This window comes from Corvus cornix, chromosome 2 (genome assembly GCF_000738735.6).
Source record: "Corvus cornix cornix isolate S_Up_H32 chromosome 2, ASM73873v5, whole genome shotgun sequence".
NCBI classification, from domain to species: domain Eukaryota; kingdom Metazoa; phylum Chordata; class Aves; order Passeriformes; family Corvidae; genus Corvus; species Corvus cornix.
The window spans coordinates 24,848,366-24,868,284 of NC_046333.1; the positions used below are offsets into that span (position 1 = coordinate 24,848,366).

Here is a 19,919-nt window from a genome sequence, read left to right on the forward strand (position 1 = left end):
GCTTTTCCAACCCAAAACAGAAGGCAATGATATTATCTCAAGCTTAATAGAAGTTATTTTCTTTTAAAAACTAGTGTTCTAGTAAGCAAACAATTTAAATAGGTTAATTAGTTCATAATACATTTTAGAGAAAAGCTTCTCTACATGCCTACTTAAGCAAAGTTAAGCAACCATATAAACATATGCACAGTAGAGTTAAGCTTACAACAATTCACAATGATTACCCCAGTTACCCCAGGGAGCACTGCTCTGAAGTCAGCTTTAGGTCAGGCTGAGCTTCTAAGACGTAGCAAACCCCAGTATTACACAGCCAATTCACCCAAGTTCCAGACATCCACCTGTGTAGGGAACTGAGGACCTGCACTGTGCATGCCTGAAGCATGTCGCTAGGGTTTTTTTCCCCCTTCTGTCTCTAGAACATTTCCAGGATGCCCTGCAGAGGATTTTGGAATGGAAAAGTATATTTTTTACACATTTTATATTGTTATGAAGAATATTTTTCTAAAAAAATAAAGGAGAAGCAAACAAAAAACCCCACTAAACTTTAAAAATGCTTATATATATTATGTCACTATTCCCAGAAACCAAAAACAAAGATAGACCCAGCAAGCCTTGGGATTAAGAGTTCACATGATATACACTATGTTTTTTTAATGCACCTCAGGCAAGGAGCATAGCATGAGAGAGCTTTAAGCAAAGCTTTTCTCTTACGTTTGATCCAAAATGAGGATACTCTTACTGTTACCCTTACTTTGGTGTGGATGAGGACAAAGGCAACATGCCTCCCACCACTACCAGCTATCAGGGATGAAGTCACTGTATACATGCAAAGGCTAAAAGTGCACAGACCTCAGGAGCCACAGGAGGACCTGTCCCCCTCCCTGAAGGAGCTCCCCCAACTGCACAATCTCCAGACACAGGGAGAGAGAGGTGAGGTCCACAGCCTGAGGCTGTATGCTTCAGCCTGCTTCTCCTCACTCTTGTGTTCAGCTCCCCATTGCCTGCTGCCTTCATACTACTCTTCGACTTTATAGTTAAGGAGAGGTATAAATGTTCAGGAAAAAAAAAAAAAAAAAGAAGAAGTAGCTATATTAGCAGGTGGAATTTAGCTTCCTGAATTTTCAAAAAGCATTTTGTTGTTGTTTTTATAAAAAAAGTACGTATGCTCCTCTTGGAGGAAAGGAGAGAAGGGGAAAGGTTTCTACCACAAGGCTAGAGGTTTTATTTGTTGGTTTTGTGTACCAATAAAATCAAATTACAGAAGTCAAGGGACATTTGTTTCAATGCTAAATACCTTATGTTAAGATGTCAATTAAAGGTTTTCTAAGGAGGAAAGTTCCTCAGCAAAGCACGAATGTATTAAGAATGAGTATACCATTCCCCAGAGGACAGAATATAAAACAACCTGTCAAGTAATCAAAGATAACCAAAGAGAATGTGTTAACTCCCTGATGTTTTTTTCTGTTTGGCATCAGGTGAATGCAAGATCTTTTACCACCTGACGGAGCCCCGTTCTATTAATTCCTTGCTTCTCTCTTTTCATGCCCCTTTTATCAGCACTAAAAAGCTTCACAAACTGGTGGCTGACACAGAGACACACTGACTGTGCATTATTTTAAGGACAACACCAACTTCTACCAGACAGAAAAAGATGTCAAGCACACACGCCACTTAAATAAATAAAGCACAGTTATGCTTTGAAACATATTGAACTGTTAATGAAAATTAAGATGTATTCAGCACTAGAAGTCTGTAGTTCTTACATGCTGGTAAGAGAGAGCAATGGCATTTAGTTTGATGCATCTATGAGGATTGTTCATCCTTAATTCGTAACAGAAGGCAACAGAAAATTCCATGAATTCAAGAAACTGTTCCAAATAAAACTTTTCATATTTTGACTGAAAATATGCAATGTGATGTGATATAAGGTACTTGTAGGACCTGGAAACAGCTGCAATTTGGAAGCCAGAATTGTATCCTACACTAATAAGACACTTAATGCACATTTAAAACACCAACTGATCCAAATAGAAGACTACCTATCTGTATAGAGATATAAGTGCTTAGAATGGGGTGAGCTCTACTATACCAAGAACTCCGCTTAGTTCATTTGAAAAAAAACCAACAAAACTGTTCACCATGGACAAGAGTCGATGAAGATACTTGGGTTTATTTCCTTAAAATAAAACTCCCAACAAACAAACAAAACCCCACCCCAAAAAATCACCCACAGGTAACCCAAGATCAACATGCTTTGTAAAAGATCAGTATTAAGGTCTAACTTCTGCTCCCACTTCAACAAATTAAAACAGAGAAAATCTGGCCTAGGAAATATAAATGACTTTTTTTCAGGCTATGTAGACAGAATGGTATTTCTACTCTGAATCTCAACTTGTTGCAACATGTTTTTAACATAAAAAGTGCACTTTCTCTCCCCCTGAAATCACTTTTAATTAACAATGCTTTAGAATACAATGCTCAAAGAGAAGGAAAAAGCAGAAGTCTTTGTTCTAGGTATTAAAAGCCTTCTGAGCTATTTCAAAAGGCTATTTAAAGGTAGCCAAAGTTCATTATGACTGCTTACCTTTTTTCCTCCTGTTACAAATTGCTTGAAGTGGGATCTTACAAAATGAGGATGAACAGCAACAATCTGGGGATGGTGGGGGAAGGGGGAAAGAGAAGATTGTGGCTTAAATAAGAGTTTACATTAAGCACCACATCACTTTTTACACTACATAACCCTTTGTCAATTATCAAGTATTACAGCTGAGTTCTTTCTCTGAAGTAAAGCCTAGTTGTTTCAGACAACTGTTTGTTTTTCCTAGAAGAGAAGAAAATTCTTCGTATTATATGCTGTATGACAAGCGTGACATTGAGGGCCATGTTACACTGAATAGCTACTTTTCTGTATAGCAGGCAGCAGAATTAGGACCAAACAGAACAGGACTGTTGTGAGCAAGAGTTACCCCAATTAAATCTGGTCTGGGCCTGCCTGCACACATACCTCAGCCCTGTCAGAGGACAACACTGTGTAGTATCTTACACAGTCTCTTTGCCTTATGTGTTACATGTCAAGTGTGGAGATCCAGCTGTACGAGCAGTGAAGGCACTAGGAGGCAAGCGAGTCGCATCTGGCATGCGTGAAATGTTAATGATCTCATTCCTTTACCCCCCCTCCCCCCCCCCCCCCCCCCCCCCCCCCGCTCTAAAGAGCAGCTGCAACATTGAAGACACCAAGTAGCAAAACGCAAACATTTACACGCATCACCTTTTCTCCTGCAAGAAATGTTTCTTGTTAAAAAGTACTAGATTTTCCCATAGACCTACTAGAGGTCCTTTTTTCAACAGCCAGGCAGACAAACTTCTCTAAAGCCGAGTTAAACTCAAGTTTTCCCTTCAGATAGGATACATCAATATCACTGCCCATTGCCTTATTTTGAGGCAGGTTTAATGGATATGAACTGGTTCCAAAATATTGACCTCACATTTAGCAGAACCCTCAGAATTTGTATCACAAATCTACAAAGAAATATATTGGGATGGGTAATGCCTGAAACAGGACAATTTCTCTTTAACTGTCCCTTTTGTATTTGAAAAAGTCAATAATATTTTTTTACAAAACCAAGGTTGGCTTTCTTTCCACCTAACCAGATCAAAAGCTTTTATATTGAGATAGAAAACTATTTTCTAGTGACTTAAATAACATTGTAAGGAAGTGGTATTCCTCTTTCTCATTTAGATTGAATGTGACCTTTCTGTTATTAAAGACACCACCACCACGATTACTAAAGATTAAAACAAGCACTTACTTTAATAGGACAGTCAAATGTTTCATGAAACTCTTCTGCTGAATATAATCCAAACACTTGCACCTGAAAAAGTGTATTGAAAACCAAATGTATTTACCTAATTTACACTGAACAATTAACACTGAAAGTAAAAACCTAACAACTGGAAGATTAATTTGAATACTAACAGTGACATCTTTTTTCCTAAAGGAAGACACAATTAACAATTCAGAGCTATTTGATACAGCTTGGTCTTCTACTGTGACATATCTCTAATATTTGCAGCAGTACAAAAGTACTTTTGTGAATATTTTCCCTCACCATTTTTTGTGAATATTTTTTTGTTGTTGTTACAATCACAGTAAAAACTGTAAGTTCCTTTTGCTTTAGGCTGATGAAATCTGTTTAACAGATAGCAACCTAACTATGGTAAGAACAACAGAATAACATTCAGGAGAAAATAAATTAAAAATTCTTCCTTTCTGAGAAAGAATGGTAGGATTCTTTTCCCTCCAAGCAATACATGGTTTACAGAAGAAAAGAAATTTGTGACAATAAAGCAAAACCACCCTGAAATCCAAGTCCCATATATTTCTAGGCATCCTCTCCTCCTCCCAAGCACATACAGTGCTATTTTGTTTTATTCCATGATCACTGGAAATGTCTTTCTCTGAAGAATCCTCCCTTCTCATTTATGTCATTTATATGGTATCAGTACATTTAACAGTCAGCAATGGAGTCGCAACCGTAGGCAATCAGAATATCTATCAGAATTAATCCATCTGAAGAAGCGTCAACATTGAATTTAAAAAAAAAGTTTCTACTGTCAAGAGAATTAACAGATTTCTAAAATGTTTCCTTGCCTTTAGTTCTGAACAAGTACAGAGATATCAGGTGTTTATGAAATATTATTAGACTCATATTATATGACTACAGAATAAGGTCTCTCATGATTATTTTAAGTACAACCCTCTTTTGGACTCATTTCTCTTCATTCAAAAAACAATATTCCCTTTCCTAATTCTCAGATGAGACAGTTGACAACCCAGTTCCTGCAGAATTTAGGAATAAAACGGGGCTGAAGACTTATGGCCAGGAATTAGTAACTGATTTACTAACTATGATTTCCAGAAAGAATAATAACTGGTTTGCTTTTTCATTATGTTTTTAAGACGTTTCCACCCACTGTCAGAAGTCGTTGAAAACTCATCCCAGAAGGAATGAACACCTCTGGAAGAAGGGAGAAAAGAAGAGCATCCCATGGAGCGATCAGTGAGGAAATGTATCTGACAGCAAATCTACTTAAGAAGGCTCTCAGACAGGCTCTCATTATTTTCTGGAAAATTTTCTGGAGAAGGTAATCCCTTCAGTAACTCTGCTCTGCATGTTCAGCATTGGACTCCTAAGTTCTAAAAGACCCTTTAACCTTATTTCTTTCTTCTCATCATGACTCCTTCAGGAGGGAAAATAAAAAAATATTAGTAACAAAAAAATATAAATCCCTTTTGAGAAAGACCTGAAGAATGAAGTCAGTAAATACCAGTAAGGGGCCGCAACAAGTGAGATTTAATAGCTCTAAAAAGATCAATTCAGAGGACAAGAACCCCCAAAATTCCTGCAGACAGTCAAGAAGAGAGAGTAAAAATATTAAACTGCACGGAAACTACAAGAGGAACTAAGCCATCAGCAAGGAACTAGGACATCCTTAGAGCAGCTCAAAGTTCAGCAGCCTCAGTGAAGTTAAAAACATCTAAAACCACCTCATTTCCCTCTCAAGCTTGTCTCCTGGATACATCTCCTAAGCAGCATTATCAGCTCAGTCCATTACTCATTAGTGAATATACTGCCTCTAACAACAGGCTTTAAAAATACTTCTGCATGCACTTTGTAGAGCTGAGCTACTGCTCCAAAGGATTAGAAAAATCAATATTTGGAAACTGAGATGTATCACAAAGCTGTGATTATGTAAGCCAGCCAAAGGGTTGTATTTGAATTGGACCTGGCTGTGAGCCTAGAAAACCTTTGGGCTGATGTCTAGAGGATTTTGCTTTCTGGGTTTTTGTTTCCATCAGTTGGCATATCATATTCAATACAACAGCCTACACAAAATAAGAATCAGGAAAGAGAAAACAAGACAGAGAAAAGAAAGGAAAAAGAAAAAAAAAGAAAATACATGGTTAAAACATAACACTGCAAATTCTGCGAAAACAGAATCCTCAAAAATTACAAAACAGTCCTCTCAAATTAAAAGTAATTAATCAAAATCAGCAACAGTACCTTCAACATTTTCCTAATATATCACTGCATATGGCAATATGATATTTCTTTTCAAGTACGAAAACAAAATGGAGTGAGCTAAGAGGAAAAAACAACTCTGCAAAAAATACATGTTACCATGTTTACTCTAGGGACATCATCTAACAGTTATTACTTCTTAATGTCTCATATTCTTCAGAAAGAAAGTGATTCTTTTGCTATTACAAAACTATATTGGATTTATCTATTTCTACTTTCCATGCCCACTCTGTTCGTGATGCTCTTAGGCAGCTGGAAAAAGGATTTTATGATTCCACTATATGTTGCTAGTCCTGTCTGGTTTTAAATATCCAGAACCCATCACTCCAGTGAATCCAGACTTAGCTGCTTCTTTACTTCCACGTGTGGAAGAAATAACCAACCTTGAGTGATCAAAAGGCAGAAAAACAAGTCACATTTCTTGAAAAATTATCAGTGTAATACTCCATGGATATTCTTAACATTAATGCTGCTACAGGCATTAGAGATGACACTAAAATACGCAAACACATGGGGTTTCAATATAATTTATATTTCTTCATATAAAAAAAGTTACAAGCCAGAATAAGGGTGCCAATTACATTGCTCTTTTGTAATGACATGAGAGCTTTAGCAAAATCAGGAGTCAAATCCAGGTTTTTCAAGAGAATGTACAATTAACTACAGACAAAACTAACACAAAAACCTAATCTAAAAATCTCCACAATTCTGAAGATGCAAGTCTGCTTCCTGTTCTATTTATTTGAGCACCAAAATTCTTTTACACCCTGACATTTCAATACCCAGCAGCTAAACTAGAGGGCTGGTGTTGGTTATGATTTCTGCTCCTTTCCATGCCAGTGGTGATCAGCTGTAGCTGAGTTCATTAGAAAGGAAGGTTTTTAAAGAACCAAATGTGCAGTACAGAAGAGCTGCGGTGGCTCCCAAGGCATTTGTTGGACATGTATGACATACATGTGACAGGTTTTGACATTAGGTCTGGATGTTGACTGTCAAGAAGAGGGTCTGTACTGTGAAGAGAATTGTACTGTGCTTCTGTGCTCCCCCCCCAGTCCATATGGCTAGATCAAATCAAAAAAAAAAAGTAGTAAACTAAAATACATCAGACAGCAGAACGGATGTGAGGAGGAGGTTCTCATCATAAGGCCTTCCCAAATAGTTTCCATCTCTATCATATTGGATCCACTTTGATACGTGAAAATGCACTCTGCTTATCGCAAAAGAGAACATATCTTCATTAATTGGTAGAACATACTTGCATCAATCCAGCTGACTCAAAATTCCCAGGCCTCTTCATTACATCTGCATTTTTATTTAAAACTGATTTAAGAAAATGAAGCTGTTTTACAGGTCTTTTCCCATGTTTGTTTTTTTTTAAGGATTTCACCACTTTCATGTATTTGATCAAGCTAATAAAGACTTTGAAACTACTTGTACAAGTGTTTTAGCTTCTTACAATATCAACACTCCTACTGTAGTAAGGAAAGGGCTATAAGGAATGTAAATTTACACTTTTGTTATGACCAGAACCTTGAAGTGCTACATTATCTGGCCAGGAATCTGCCATTTTCTGATACAGTAGCACAACATACAAGTATGTATTTTAATCAGTTTTAAGAGTGGATTATTTCAGAGACATGAGCCTTTCTGGATCATGTGGAAAGTCTAACTTCTAAAATACCCTCTCCAGATGAGTTTTTCACAAGTGTAGAATATGGTGAAGCACCAGTGTCCCTGGACTCTATGAATGCAAATATGCTGAATATTGTACTTGTGATACTCCATCCCTGTGGCTGTGGAACTACATTTTTGACTGCCTTGTATAGTATGTAATGTCACACACTGGACCCACAATAGCTATTTCACTAAATGAAGACAGAGTCACCATTTAAAGTATTGAAGTCTTTTCAAACAGAGCCACACCAGAGTAGGTATTATGGATTTTTCAGTATTTCTGAAATTAAATAAGTATATTTAATATTAGTATACAAAAAAATGTATATGGCTTGTAGTCTCCCTGCAGCACAGGTATTTTGAGTCAGTAATCCACAGTCACATCTGAGGAGCCCTTACAGCAACAGCAAGTGCTTGTTCCCCAAAATCATATGAAAACCTAAACCAGCAATGCTAGCTCAACATTTTTACTAGCCTGCACAATTACTGACCCTTGCCTTATCTTGCTTAGACAAATAGGATACTCTTTTGTTTCACACAGGATGTAAAATTCTACAACCACTTTGATAGGCACTAGTATCCCAATTACTGTGTCAAGACATCAAGATACCTCTCAGAACTAAAAGGCCTGGATACACAAACTGGCTGCCTGCCTGTTGAGGGGAAAAAAACCCTATTTGGAATGAAAAAACCCAAATGCATACAGTCTAAAGGGGCTGTTTCCCCATTTTTCCTACTGCAAAATCCAATTGTATTTTAATTTAAAGAACTTCTACTGAATGCAACATTAGGATTACCAACACTCCTCCTCCCCCAAGTCTACCGTGTAAGCAATGCTCTCCTGAGTAAGTTGGATATTGAGAAATTGTTTAAATGATTTTTAATGCACTGCGTTTGTATATGGGCATTATATTCAAAAAGAAGCTTAAATACACTCTGTGCATTAGAATTTTATCATTGAAACCAACATTAGAAAATATTGTCGTTGACTGAAAAAACAAAAAGACATTCTTATAAGTGGAAAATCAATCACCAAAACCACTAAATGTCACAGCTCAACATTCCAGAGAAGCACTGATAATTGTTAGTTATACACTACACAAATGATATATGTCCTCAGTCAAGGAAGTAGGTGCCAGTTTTTTAGGAAACTATACATATATTGATTTTACATTTATTTAATGTGGCTGTTGTAAGACACTTTATTCTTCTGATAAACTATGATTGTTTATCAAAAGATTCTATAATTCAAGAGAAACATTCATAAAGTGTGTGAAAATGAAAACCACCAACCCACAGAAATCAAGCCCACAAAATCCAATTTTGTGGATTTATAGCAGAAAGGCATTAAACTACTGTCTTGCAGGAACAGCAGAATAGTCACTGAAGTAGAACTGGGACAGCAGTAATGATTAAGTTGACATGTCCTCTTGTCACAGCTGTTAATCAGCTTAATAGCAGTTACATTATTGACATTCTTGTAATTACTTTTCCTACAGCATATTTGTGCAAAATATATTTGACTTTAATTTTGAGTATTCAAAGGTGAGCTCAGTTCTCAACATGTATGGCCAAAGTAGTGGTGCTAAATGCAGGAATACACTCCACAGGTTATCGCAATTATTCTAGTGTAAAACCAGGACTACCTGTTACCTCAGCAAATATATAAATAGATTTGTTGTACCTTGCCATCTTCTGAGCAAACACCCATGTGCTCTCCACTTTCATCCAGGCTGATCTGATTTATCTTTACTGGGCTCTAGATAAAGAAAATAAAGAAAAAATACTTTTAAAGTTACATCACCAATGACATGCTTTAACATTCCTTGCACTTTGAAAGATTTACATGTTAATGGCTGAGCAATGCTTAGTTGCACGAATCAAAAAGCCCTCACAGAGTGGGTATTTCTGTGACAAAGCCAAAAGGCAGCCTTCTTTCCAGCCTTTTGCCTAACCCCAAAATTTTGACTTTTTGCAGTTACCTGCCTCAGGGCTCTGGAACTCTCATGAAGTCTCAGGCTCCCAGACCTTAAGCATCTGTGCCTGCATACCACAGCTATTAATTCCCACTATCAAAACTTTGGATAAAATGTGGTGACCACACAGGCATCAGGGCAACTGAAAACTTTTCTAGTTTGGCCTGATGGCTATGCTGGTAATTATTTATTTATTCAAATTCCTTCTCTTACTTTCATTTTTGGCTCTAATACTATTCTCAGATGTATTAGAAGGTATTGAAGTGCAACATGGGTTTACTCATTCTTAGACAAATACGGAGAAAAGCCTGAAAACTGCCCCAATTTAAGAAATTTTCCCTTCCCTATCCAAACATACTTTTGCTTCTTACCTATGAAGTTAGACAGTATCTGCTACTGTTTACTTAGCTTAAACAGCTATTCATAACTAAGGTACGGCAGACTAACTTATAATTTGAATAACCTGATGCATATCCTCTTGGATACAAAACTGTAGTGGGTTGAACCTGAGTTGATGGACAGTCTTTTAGACTAATGATGCTTCTCACAATTTACATACTTAAACCGCATGGAAAGGCAGGAATTGCCTTTTGTGCTAGCTCGCCTGCTGGAAGGTGGGGGGGCTCCGAGCCTCCAGGCCCTGCCGGGGCAACTGCCCCTTTCCCCCTTTCCCAACGCCGCGGCACAGACTCTGGGTTGCTGGGGGGGGGACTATCCCAGAGCTGCAGGCAGCTAAAACCAGCCATGGACTGCTCACAGCTAAACCCATCCAGCGCGGCTTCTGGGGACAGGCGGGTCCCTCTCCTCTCCATGCGGAGCCGGCGGAGTCAACGGGAGCCGGCAGAGCCTCCTGTCTGCAGCCAGCACACTTCGTGCTGAACTGAAGAAGACACCACAAAGCCAGTAAAGGGAGTGAGGCTTTCTCTACCATAAAGCCTGAACAAGAACACTCTTCAACATGGCAGCTTTAGAGTCAGAGAGAAAGAGAAAGTGAGTCACATGAGACGAAGCTGAAAATGGCGACGGGAGAAAAGAGGGCGGTGCCGTGTTTCTCCCACGTAGCTTAAAAACCTTCTTGCATGCTGTGGTAAGAAACTGTAATACCACAAACTGTTTGTCTCTTTAATCCATTTGAAGTACGTGGGGGGATGGAGAATTCACGTGTGGCCTGTGAAGATTGTGAAGAGTGCCTATGCCAGGCTATATAGAAGCAGTGAGAGGCTTTTAGAGACTTGTGGCGAAGAAAGCCTTTGTGTGCAGGCCAAAATAACTCATCCTTAAAAAGATTAATAACCCCATGTGATGGCCCATGTCTTGCAGTGTGAAGGAACTGTGAGATTTTTCATGGGAGAGATGTTTTACACCACAGCAGGTTGATTGTTTCCAGGCGGGTCTGCTGTTGGTGGCAGTTTGAGAACCACGTGCAACTGAAGAAAACCCTTTTTTCCTTAAGCATAAGAGAGAGACTTTCCAAGAACTGCAACACTGACTAACATCCCATGTTCTGTTATCCTTTGTGCGAGTTGCGTAAAAGGAGAGAAGTGCTGGGGGGGGAGGGGGGGGGGGGGAGGTTTGCTTTAATTTCTTGTTATTTCTCTTTACTTTTAATTCTATTAGTAATAAAACTCTTTCATTGTACTGCAACTGTTTAAGGTTTTTGCCTGCTTTACTTTCTCCTAATTCTTATCTCACAGAAGGAAAATAAGTAAGTAATGAATATTTTGAACCAAAACCACTACCCTTAATTGGTGTTTCCGTCCAGGAACGAACTCAACCCACTACAAAAACTCAATCCAATTATATTCAAGTACCAAGAAACTTCTTATGCATCATGATGCTGATTTCCTCTGTAACAAATAGCTCATTTCAAGAATCACTGAAGGATCTTCACACAGATAAGTCTCTCACACTTTTAAGAACAACTTTTCTTATGCTCATAAAACATTGAATGGATTAAACCACAAATTAGATCACTCCTGTGCTTCTGAGCATGATGAAAGAAATCCATCATATGTTTGTGTAAAAATAAGGTGTCACCGGAAGAGCACTGGAGTTGTGGGATCACATTAGATACTACACAACTGTGTCTGAAGTATCGCAGGTCCTTATATATGCTATGGCAGTTGGAATTGCATTAAAAGTACATAATAAGCATATTAAAACACACTGTCCACATGGGCTATCTACAGGAGATAAACAGAGGTGTTCTCACACTCTTTGGAAAGTTTTCCCCCCCATAATCTTTCACACACACAACAAATTCTAACTTAGAGAAAGGAAGCTTTCCTCTCGTCCACCTTGAAAATAATATATGCCCAAATCATATTTTCTAGAAGCTTCTTTATAATAAAGATTGAACAACTGAACACTGCACTGCCATAGTTGCTTGATGAGCTGGGAAAATTACACTGCCCTTTTGCTTTCCTGCTTTCTTGTGTGCAGAATACATAATTCTTGGTCTCACCACAAAATGGCACCTGGAAATATTGCAATTACTGCCTATCACAAAGTGGTCTTTCAACTGTGTGTTGTTTGCAAAGAAGTTCACTGGCAAGGAGGAATTTAAACCAGTTTTCCTCGACTTATGTGCTCCAGAAGTATTTTTGTTGGCCACAGAATGGTTATGCTGAGTTGCTACATTTCAAGATCAGAGGCAAGTGCATGACTAGCAATGCAGGCAGCTGGTGCACATTCCACAGCTGTGCTCCGCCTGTCACATTTAGGGGGGTATCAGCAGAGGAGTACTCAAGCCCATCAACCTGATGGTGTGGCCAACATCCTTGTAAAAGCTCTGTTCTCAGATGTTACACACAGATTGGCTAATTCTAAGACTGGAGGATGCTGAGTAAGGCAAGATACATCAGTTGGCAGTCTGACTTTCTAGAAGCTTCATAACCAGCATGTCCTTTTATTCCTGCCTTGCCTTGAAAAATGCCTTTCTAAATTTCTGTTTTGCTCATCAAGGTGCAAGAGAAGACTTTGCCTCCATCTAGGGGTGGGCATGGGGAAAAAGCCAGCACATCTGCACCATTCCCTCTACAACCAGGAACACCTCCGGCCCTCTGAAAGAACAAGTATAGAAAGCTTAACTGAGTTTATCATGGAAGTGGCATGGGTTTTTTGTTCTGGGCTGCATCTAAGTTGCCATTGCCACAACTTTCTCTCTAAGTTTCTTCTCTTCTTTTGTTACTTTTCAATTGCAAAGACAAAACATCTGTCTTCAATAGTCCAGTGTTGGCACAAGGTCGTGCACTAAGGTACAGCATTCAACTGGTCATGTTCCTCTCGTTAGTTGAGCACCTACATCCACCATCAGGCTGACATTACAGCAACAGCAGATCTGGCAGCACTCCAGTGTGATGGGCCTTGTTGGAGACACTACTGCAACAAAACCCAAGACAAAAAGACACAAAACAGGACCCACCAAAAGAGCTGACAGCTCAATACTACAGTCTACACTGTTCCTATTTTCCTGTCAAATGACTTTGATAAAGTTTGACTCTGAAAAAATGAAGTGTAGAAACCAGGCAAAGTGGACTATATAAGCTATCTTCCCATAAAAATTGAAAACGAGGATCAGGATGATGGAATTTATCTGCTGTGCTGTGGTTTGAAAGCCATAGAGCAATACTTTGGAGATTAAATGTGTGATTGTACTCAGATAATTAACAGTGCCCACAAGGCAAAACCTCTCCTGCAGGATACTAAGGATAACAGGAAGGGCTTCTGTAGGTATGTAGCACACAGAAGAAAGACCAGGGATAATGTGGAATAACAGGATAATATCTTGAAAAAAATGGGAGACCTGGCTACCCTGGACAAAGAGAAGGCTGAGGTTCTCAATGACTTCGGTGCCTCTGTCTTCAATGGCAAGCGCTTCAGCCATGCCACCCAAGTCGAGAAAGGCAGATCCAGGAACTGTGAGGATAAAGATCCTGAGCCTCCTGTAGGAGAGGATCAGATTTGAGACCATCTAAGGAACCTGAATGTGCACAAGTCCATGGGACCCAATGAGGTTCATCTGTGGGTCCTGAGGGAGCTGGCAGACAAAGTTGCTGAGCCACGATCCATCATTTTGAAAAATCATGGCAGTCAGGTGAAGTCTCTGATGACCAGAAAAAGGGAAATGTAACCCCAGTTTTATAAAGGAGAAAGTGGAAGTCCCAGGGAACTACGGACCAGTCAGTCTCACCTCTGTGCCAGGCAAGGTCACTGAGCAGATTCTACTGGAAAGCATGCTAAGGCACCTGGCTAACAAAGAGGTGGCTGGTAACAGCCAAAATGGTTTTACAAGCGGACAATCATGCCTGACAAATCTGGTGTCCTTCTGTGACACAGCTACAGTGTTGGTGGACAGGGGCAGAGCAACTGACATTGTCTACCTGGACATAATGCAAAGTGTTTCACACTCCTGCACGACATCCTTGTCTCCAGATTGGAGAGACAGAGATTTGATGGGTGGACCACTCACTCAGTGGATACAGAACTCACTGGATAGCCACACACACAGAGTTTTGGTCAACTGCTCATTGTCCATGTGGAGACCAGTGATGAGCGGTGTCCTGCAGTAATGCAGTTCTGTGCTCGCTGCACGAGCTCTGGCGTGCCCCAGGTCAGAGAGAGTCCAGCTGCGCTACTTCTGCCCATCGTAGAAGTGACTTCGGCATCAGGAAAAGGGCTGCTGGCTGAGCTAGCTAGCTGGCTTCTTTGCAGAGGGAATACGGCAGGAGCTGATGGTATCGGCTCACGTTAGCTCAGAGACAAAGGAAGAGAGAGGCTGTTCAGGTCTGCCTTGGAACAGGTTTATTGTTAGAAGTTTCGCAACCCGAACAAGCTCTGAAGGGATGGAATGCGATGGGATCCTTCCCCGAGGCTTGTCCTCAGTTTTATAGGGAATTTGAAAAGCGTGGTGAAAGGGGAAAACAACCAATGAGTTATAAGCCAGGGGGAGGATACAATTTAACAAGAACCACTGAGGGAAACCGAGAGGCGGGGTTATAATAGAGAACCAATGAACAACCGAGTAACCGAGAATTTTCCCGACCCAGGGGAGGCAGCTTGTACGCAGGTGCCGCCCAGGGAGGGTGCATCTTAGGCTTCTGAGCCGCCCCTCAACCCACCCTCTGAGTCTGCCTCTTTGGGAAACTCGATCCAGGGGAGGGGCTGAGATTGATTGGCATCTCACTGCCCCAGCCCCACAGTGGGCTGGGTCATAGCAACACTTCAGGGGTCCATACTGGGGCCGATACTGTTCAACATCTTTGTTGGTGACATGGACAGTGGGACCAACTGCACCCTCAGCAAGTTCATTGATGACACCAGACTGTGTGGTGCAATTGGCAAGATGGAGGGAAGAGATAATGGCATCCAGAGGGACCTTGACAGGCTTGAGATGTGGACTGAAGCAAACCTCGTGAAGTTCAACAAAGCAAAGCGCAAGGTCCTACATCCGGGTCACGGCAATCCCAGACACACCAATGGGTTGGGCAGAGAAGTGATTGAGAGCAGCCCTGAGGAGAAAGACTTGGAGTTGACAAGTGATGAAAAACTCGACATGAGCCAGCTGTGTGTGCTCAGAGCCCAGAAAGCCAATCAAATCCTGGGCTGCATCACAAGGAGTGTGGCCATCAGGTCAAAGAAGGTGATTCTGCCCCTCTACTCTGCTCACATGAGATCCCACCTGGAGTACTGTGCACAGTTCTGGTGTCCCCAACATAAGAAAGACCTGGAACTGTTGGAGCAAGTCCAGAGGAGGGCCATGAAGTTTGTAAGAGAATTGGAGCACCTTCCCTATGAACACAGGCTGAGAAAGCCAAGGCTGTTCAGCCTGGAGAAGAGAAGGTTGCATGGAGACCTCATGGCAAACTTCCAGTATGTGAAAGGGACCTACAGGGGAGCTGGAGAGGGACTTCTTCATCAGGAACTGCAAAGATAGGACAAGGAGTAGTAAGTACAAATTGAAAAAGGGGAAGTTTAGCTTAGACATTAAGAAGAAATTATATACTGTCAGTGTGGTGAGACACTAAACAGTTTGTCCAGAGAAGTTGTGGATGTCCTTGCCCTGACAGTGTTCAAAGCCAGGCTGAGTAAGGCCTTGAGCAACTTGGTCTAGGGGGAGGTGCCCCTGCCCATGGCAGGGGGGATTAGGACTACGTAATCTTTACACTCTAACCACTTAACATTCTATGATTCTAAGATTCTAGAATGATGTCAGTGTATTTGCATTTTTCCCACATTCAAAATTGTGCACAATACTTCCAAACTTGTTCTATTGTTAAACAGAAATTTGATGATACAGTATTTCATAACAGCATATATAACTAGCACTTTGTTACAAGCTTTCTGCATGCCCAACACCTCTATCAGTTGCTATTAACTTTTTCTTTCTCCTATGACTTTTTTCCTTTTTGTCTACACCATACACAGATGACAATCAGGGAAAACAACTAAATTCAACTAAAAGAGACCTGCTCATTTACACAAATCTCCTGCTAAGTTTCAATAGGAAATAACATACACAAGGCAAAGCAAACACAGAGTAAATTTTTTTCAGCACTCAAGTCAAACTAGCACAAACTAGACTATTAGCCTGCTCATTGACTTTACAATTCAGAACTTTCTGTGGAGCTCAGAAAGTGATGATAGACCATGAACAGTCCAGGCTGAATATTACATGCATTTAAAAATGAAGTTTCAGGAAGAACTGCTAATGCCAGAATCTTCTTGTTCAGAGTTAAATAACAGTCAAGCCTATGACTCCAGAGGTATGTTCCACTGGAAAGCTGTTTGAGAACTCTTTAAGATCTCAAACTATCCCGGAAATGAGAAAGAAAAGACCAGAGATAAAATTGGTACATATATTATCTAAACCAAAGTGTTTCTTCTAGAATCAGCTCCAATTCTTTTCATAATCATCATCTGTTTAAATACACTTCTGTGCCAGTCAGCAAAGCTACTTACCATTTCAGAATTAATTTGCATTTATACCTTATCAATACCCCGTGGATAATTCTGATATTTCAGAAAGGAGGAACACGAATAATATTGTGGGTCACCCCCCTCACCCTGCTTTTGTTTTTCATTTTTTTATTAAATGTTAAAAAATCGGGCACAGAGTTTCAACTGCTTTTCCCTTGTAGTTTTTTTAAAGCTTTTTCCAGCTAACCCACTGAAAAGTTTATTTGCCTGACAAAAGGAAACAGGCTTTGGATTTTGCAGTAAAGGAATAAATGCCCCTCCTGCAAGATCTACCTTTACATGTCTACAGAAGACAAAGAATCACTCAAGATTAGAGAAGACACAGGTAGTCACTAACTCATCATAATTTGAAGGACTGATTATTTAATACAGTTGGAACGATGATATGCACTGGAGTTTGGTCAGTTGACTGTTTTAAAGGTATTTCAAATGGGTGTTGAAAAAACCTTTAAAATGTACAAGAATCTAAAATTTAGAACATATAATCCATGTTAATATCACTCAGTTAAGAGATTATCTAATCTTAAACCTCATGTCATAAAACCAGAGGAAGCTGTATATAAAACGTTGAAAAGGCTATTTTTTATTTTACTAGCACTATATCGGGTAATCTTTTTTTTACCTAATCAGGACCCCTAGCATTAGGCCAATCAAGTAAAAACGCACAGCTACTTTGTGATCAGAATGATACTTCCAGTACTGTATAAATGATAATAATACACATTGTATTTCTCAAGCAACATAATTCAAATCGGGCAATAAGGAGGATCCTGTTAGTTAGGAATGGAAATACACTTAAATGATTTACTTGAGAACAGCTTCAGAATTTAACACACTGTAGAAGTACCAGCAAAGAAGGAAGAAATACCTTCCAGTGAATTTCCATTATCTGCAGTTTTCTTTCTGATGGAGACATGTTTGGAATTCTGGACAACGTAAGTAAGTTTGACTGTTCAAAATCAATAATGTCAAGCTGACACTATAGAACAAAAAAAATGTTACCTTAATGGATGAAAAAGAAGGTTAGGGAGCAGGAGAGAAAGCTAGCAGACACCTTGCACATAGAGATCTAAATACATGGTTTTGCAAAATCCTGAATTTAAAGGAAAGAAAAATCAAATATCTAGCAGCAAATGTACTTCATGTGATAATCAATCACCTAATGTAAAATGCTTGAAATAAATGCTCTTACTATGGATTAAGTCAGCTCTTCAATTAGGAGTAAATTCACGGCCACTCAGAAAGCTTCTTTTAATTGTGTTCTTTGTGGCAACTCCTCCTCTCCTGACACTTATCATCAACCCACCTTATACAATCAGTCCCCCAATGGTGAACCTGAGAAATCAATCTGCTAATGTATAATTTGTAAAGCTCCACAGACTAACAAATGGATAATTGATTCTTTCACAAATGCTGCATCCCAATGGATATGAAGTGGATGAACATGAAACATAAGACTGGATTTCACTCCAATTCTGTGAGAAATGCAGTATTTACAAGCTAGGAATCTAAACGTTTTAATAGTTGTCTGTGACTTCATGCCTTTTAGCCATGGTTACGAGGCAAGCCACATGCACATTAGGAGTGTGAAAAGCAAAGCAGTGTTCAATCATACTTACAGCAAAGCTCATTTTACTTCAAGAGGTTCCCATCACTCTAAAACCCCCTTAATCAGTGCTTTCATCCACTCTTTTTCAAGAATTTTCAGAAACTTTTCCTAAATGAATTTAAGCATTATTATTTATCTGTGTGTGAGGAGCCAATTTAGTTTTGATTTGTCTCAACACTGATTGTCAGAAGCACATGGGGGAGGGGTTGCACATGTGCCACGTGCAGGAGGCAGCTAGAAGAAGCCTTGTCTCTGAGAGGACTTCACCAAGCAACACCTCACATGGGCCAGGCAGTCAGCAGCAGACACTGAACTCCCCAGAGGGCCTTCTCCAATCGGATGGCGAAAGGTCTCTACCAATGGATGCAGTGGGACATTGGACTGCGCCAATGGTCTCCTGCCAGCAGCCAGACTCTGGGAGGAGCCAGAAGGCATAAAAGGTAACTCCACTACATGCTCTGGGGGGATTTGGAGATGGTGGTTTTTGCTTTTGGGGGCTTTTTGCGGCTTTTTGGAGACTTGTCTTTTGGCCGGGACTTGTTTTTTTGCTTTGGCTTCAGCCTGCTGAGGGACTTGCCACTGTTCCCTGGAACTTGCTGCTGCTTGTCGCTGTGCCGTCACTGGCTGGTTCGCTTGCTCGCTCCTTTGCCCTGGCCCCAGCCTGCCTTTTGGCTGTCCTGCCCTCGCTGGCTCTTGCTCGCCCTCGCGCCTGTCCTGCCTCCCTGTGTCCCTGACCGCCGCCCTGCCGCTTCCCCCCCGCGTCCTTGCCTGGGCTGCCTGCATCCAACCCTGCCGCGCTGATCCTGCCCACCCCGCCGCCTGACCGTGACCCTGTCCAGGGTCCTGGACCTCCGATCCGAGAGCCTACTCACAGCGTGTCCGGGCGCCCGTCGCAACTCCTTTTTCTTTTTGTTTTTTCGTTACCAATAAACGGTTCTCAGATACAACATTTGCCTCGTTCGGCTTAATTTCGTTCCTGACCACCCATTTCTAAAACAACTCCTCGCAGTTTCCCTCAGTGGAATGCAACACTGTGCATACACACACACATCCATACTCAGAGCAGACAAACATCTAAAGATCTTTTCTGCTACATGAGTATCAATCTGGATCTGCATAATGATTAAGTAGCTGTTCCCCATACTAAGGCAGATTGTATGTACACAGTTGAATTGTAATTAAAAAACTGTCTCCTACAAGTGCCTATTTTTCATTTATTCATGTTTCATCTGCATGCCATTCACATAAACAAGCATGTAAAGCTCCAATGATTAATCAACCCACGGTTTTATATGTTAGTCTACTGGAGTATGGACCACCATTTTTATATTTGTATTATTTCCACCATGGTGGAGGTATCCAAGTGTAAAGTACTGACTTTCAAACAGAAACCACATCAGTTACTGCCATAATTAAGCTAAGATCCTCACAAAATACAAGCCTTGCTCTAGGTAGGATGAGGAACTTGCTTTGAAAAGCTCCCCAAATCCTCAGCAATAGCTAAGCACAAGTGTATTACATGTTGTGTGTCCCATCTGTTTTGACTTCAAAACACTCATACCCGAAGATCTCTTGTATTGAGGAATTATCTTTAAAAAG

At 40.3% G+C, this 19,919-nt stretch overlaps 1 protein-coding gene across 3 annotated transcripts in view; it reads right to left on the bottom strand.

The window, feature by feature from the left end:
- The window catches only part of VPS41 (VPS41 subunit of HOPS complex), a 113,560-nt gene that overhangs the window by 57,566 nt on the left and 36,075 nt on the right, over positions 1–19,919 (bottom strand). For all 3 annotated transcript variants that reach the window (XM_019285710.3, XM_010398619.3, XM_019285711.2), the window contains exons 5-7: positions 9,442–9,516; positions 3,810–3,872; positions 2,585–2,650 (exon numbers count right to left, since the gene is read on the bottom strand). In XM_019285710.3, coding sequence (XP_019141255.1) covers positions 2,585–2,650; positions 3,810–3,872; positions 9,442–9,516 — 204 coding nt within the window. The remainder of the gene's footprint in view (positions 1–2,584; positions 2,651–3,809; positions 3,873–9,441; positions 9,517–19,919) is intronic.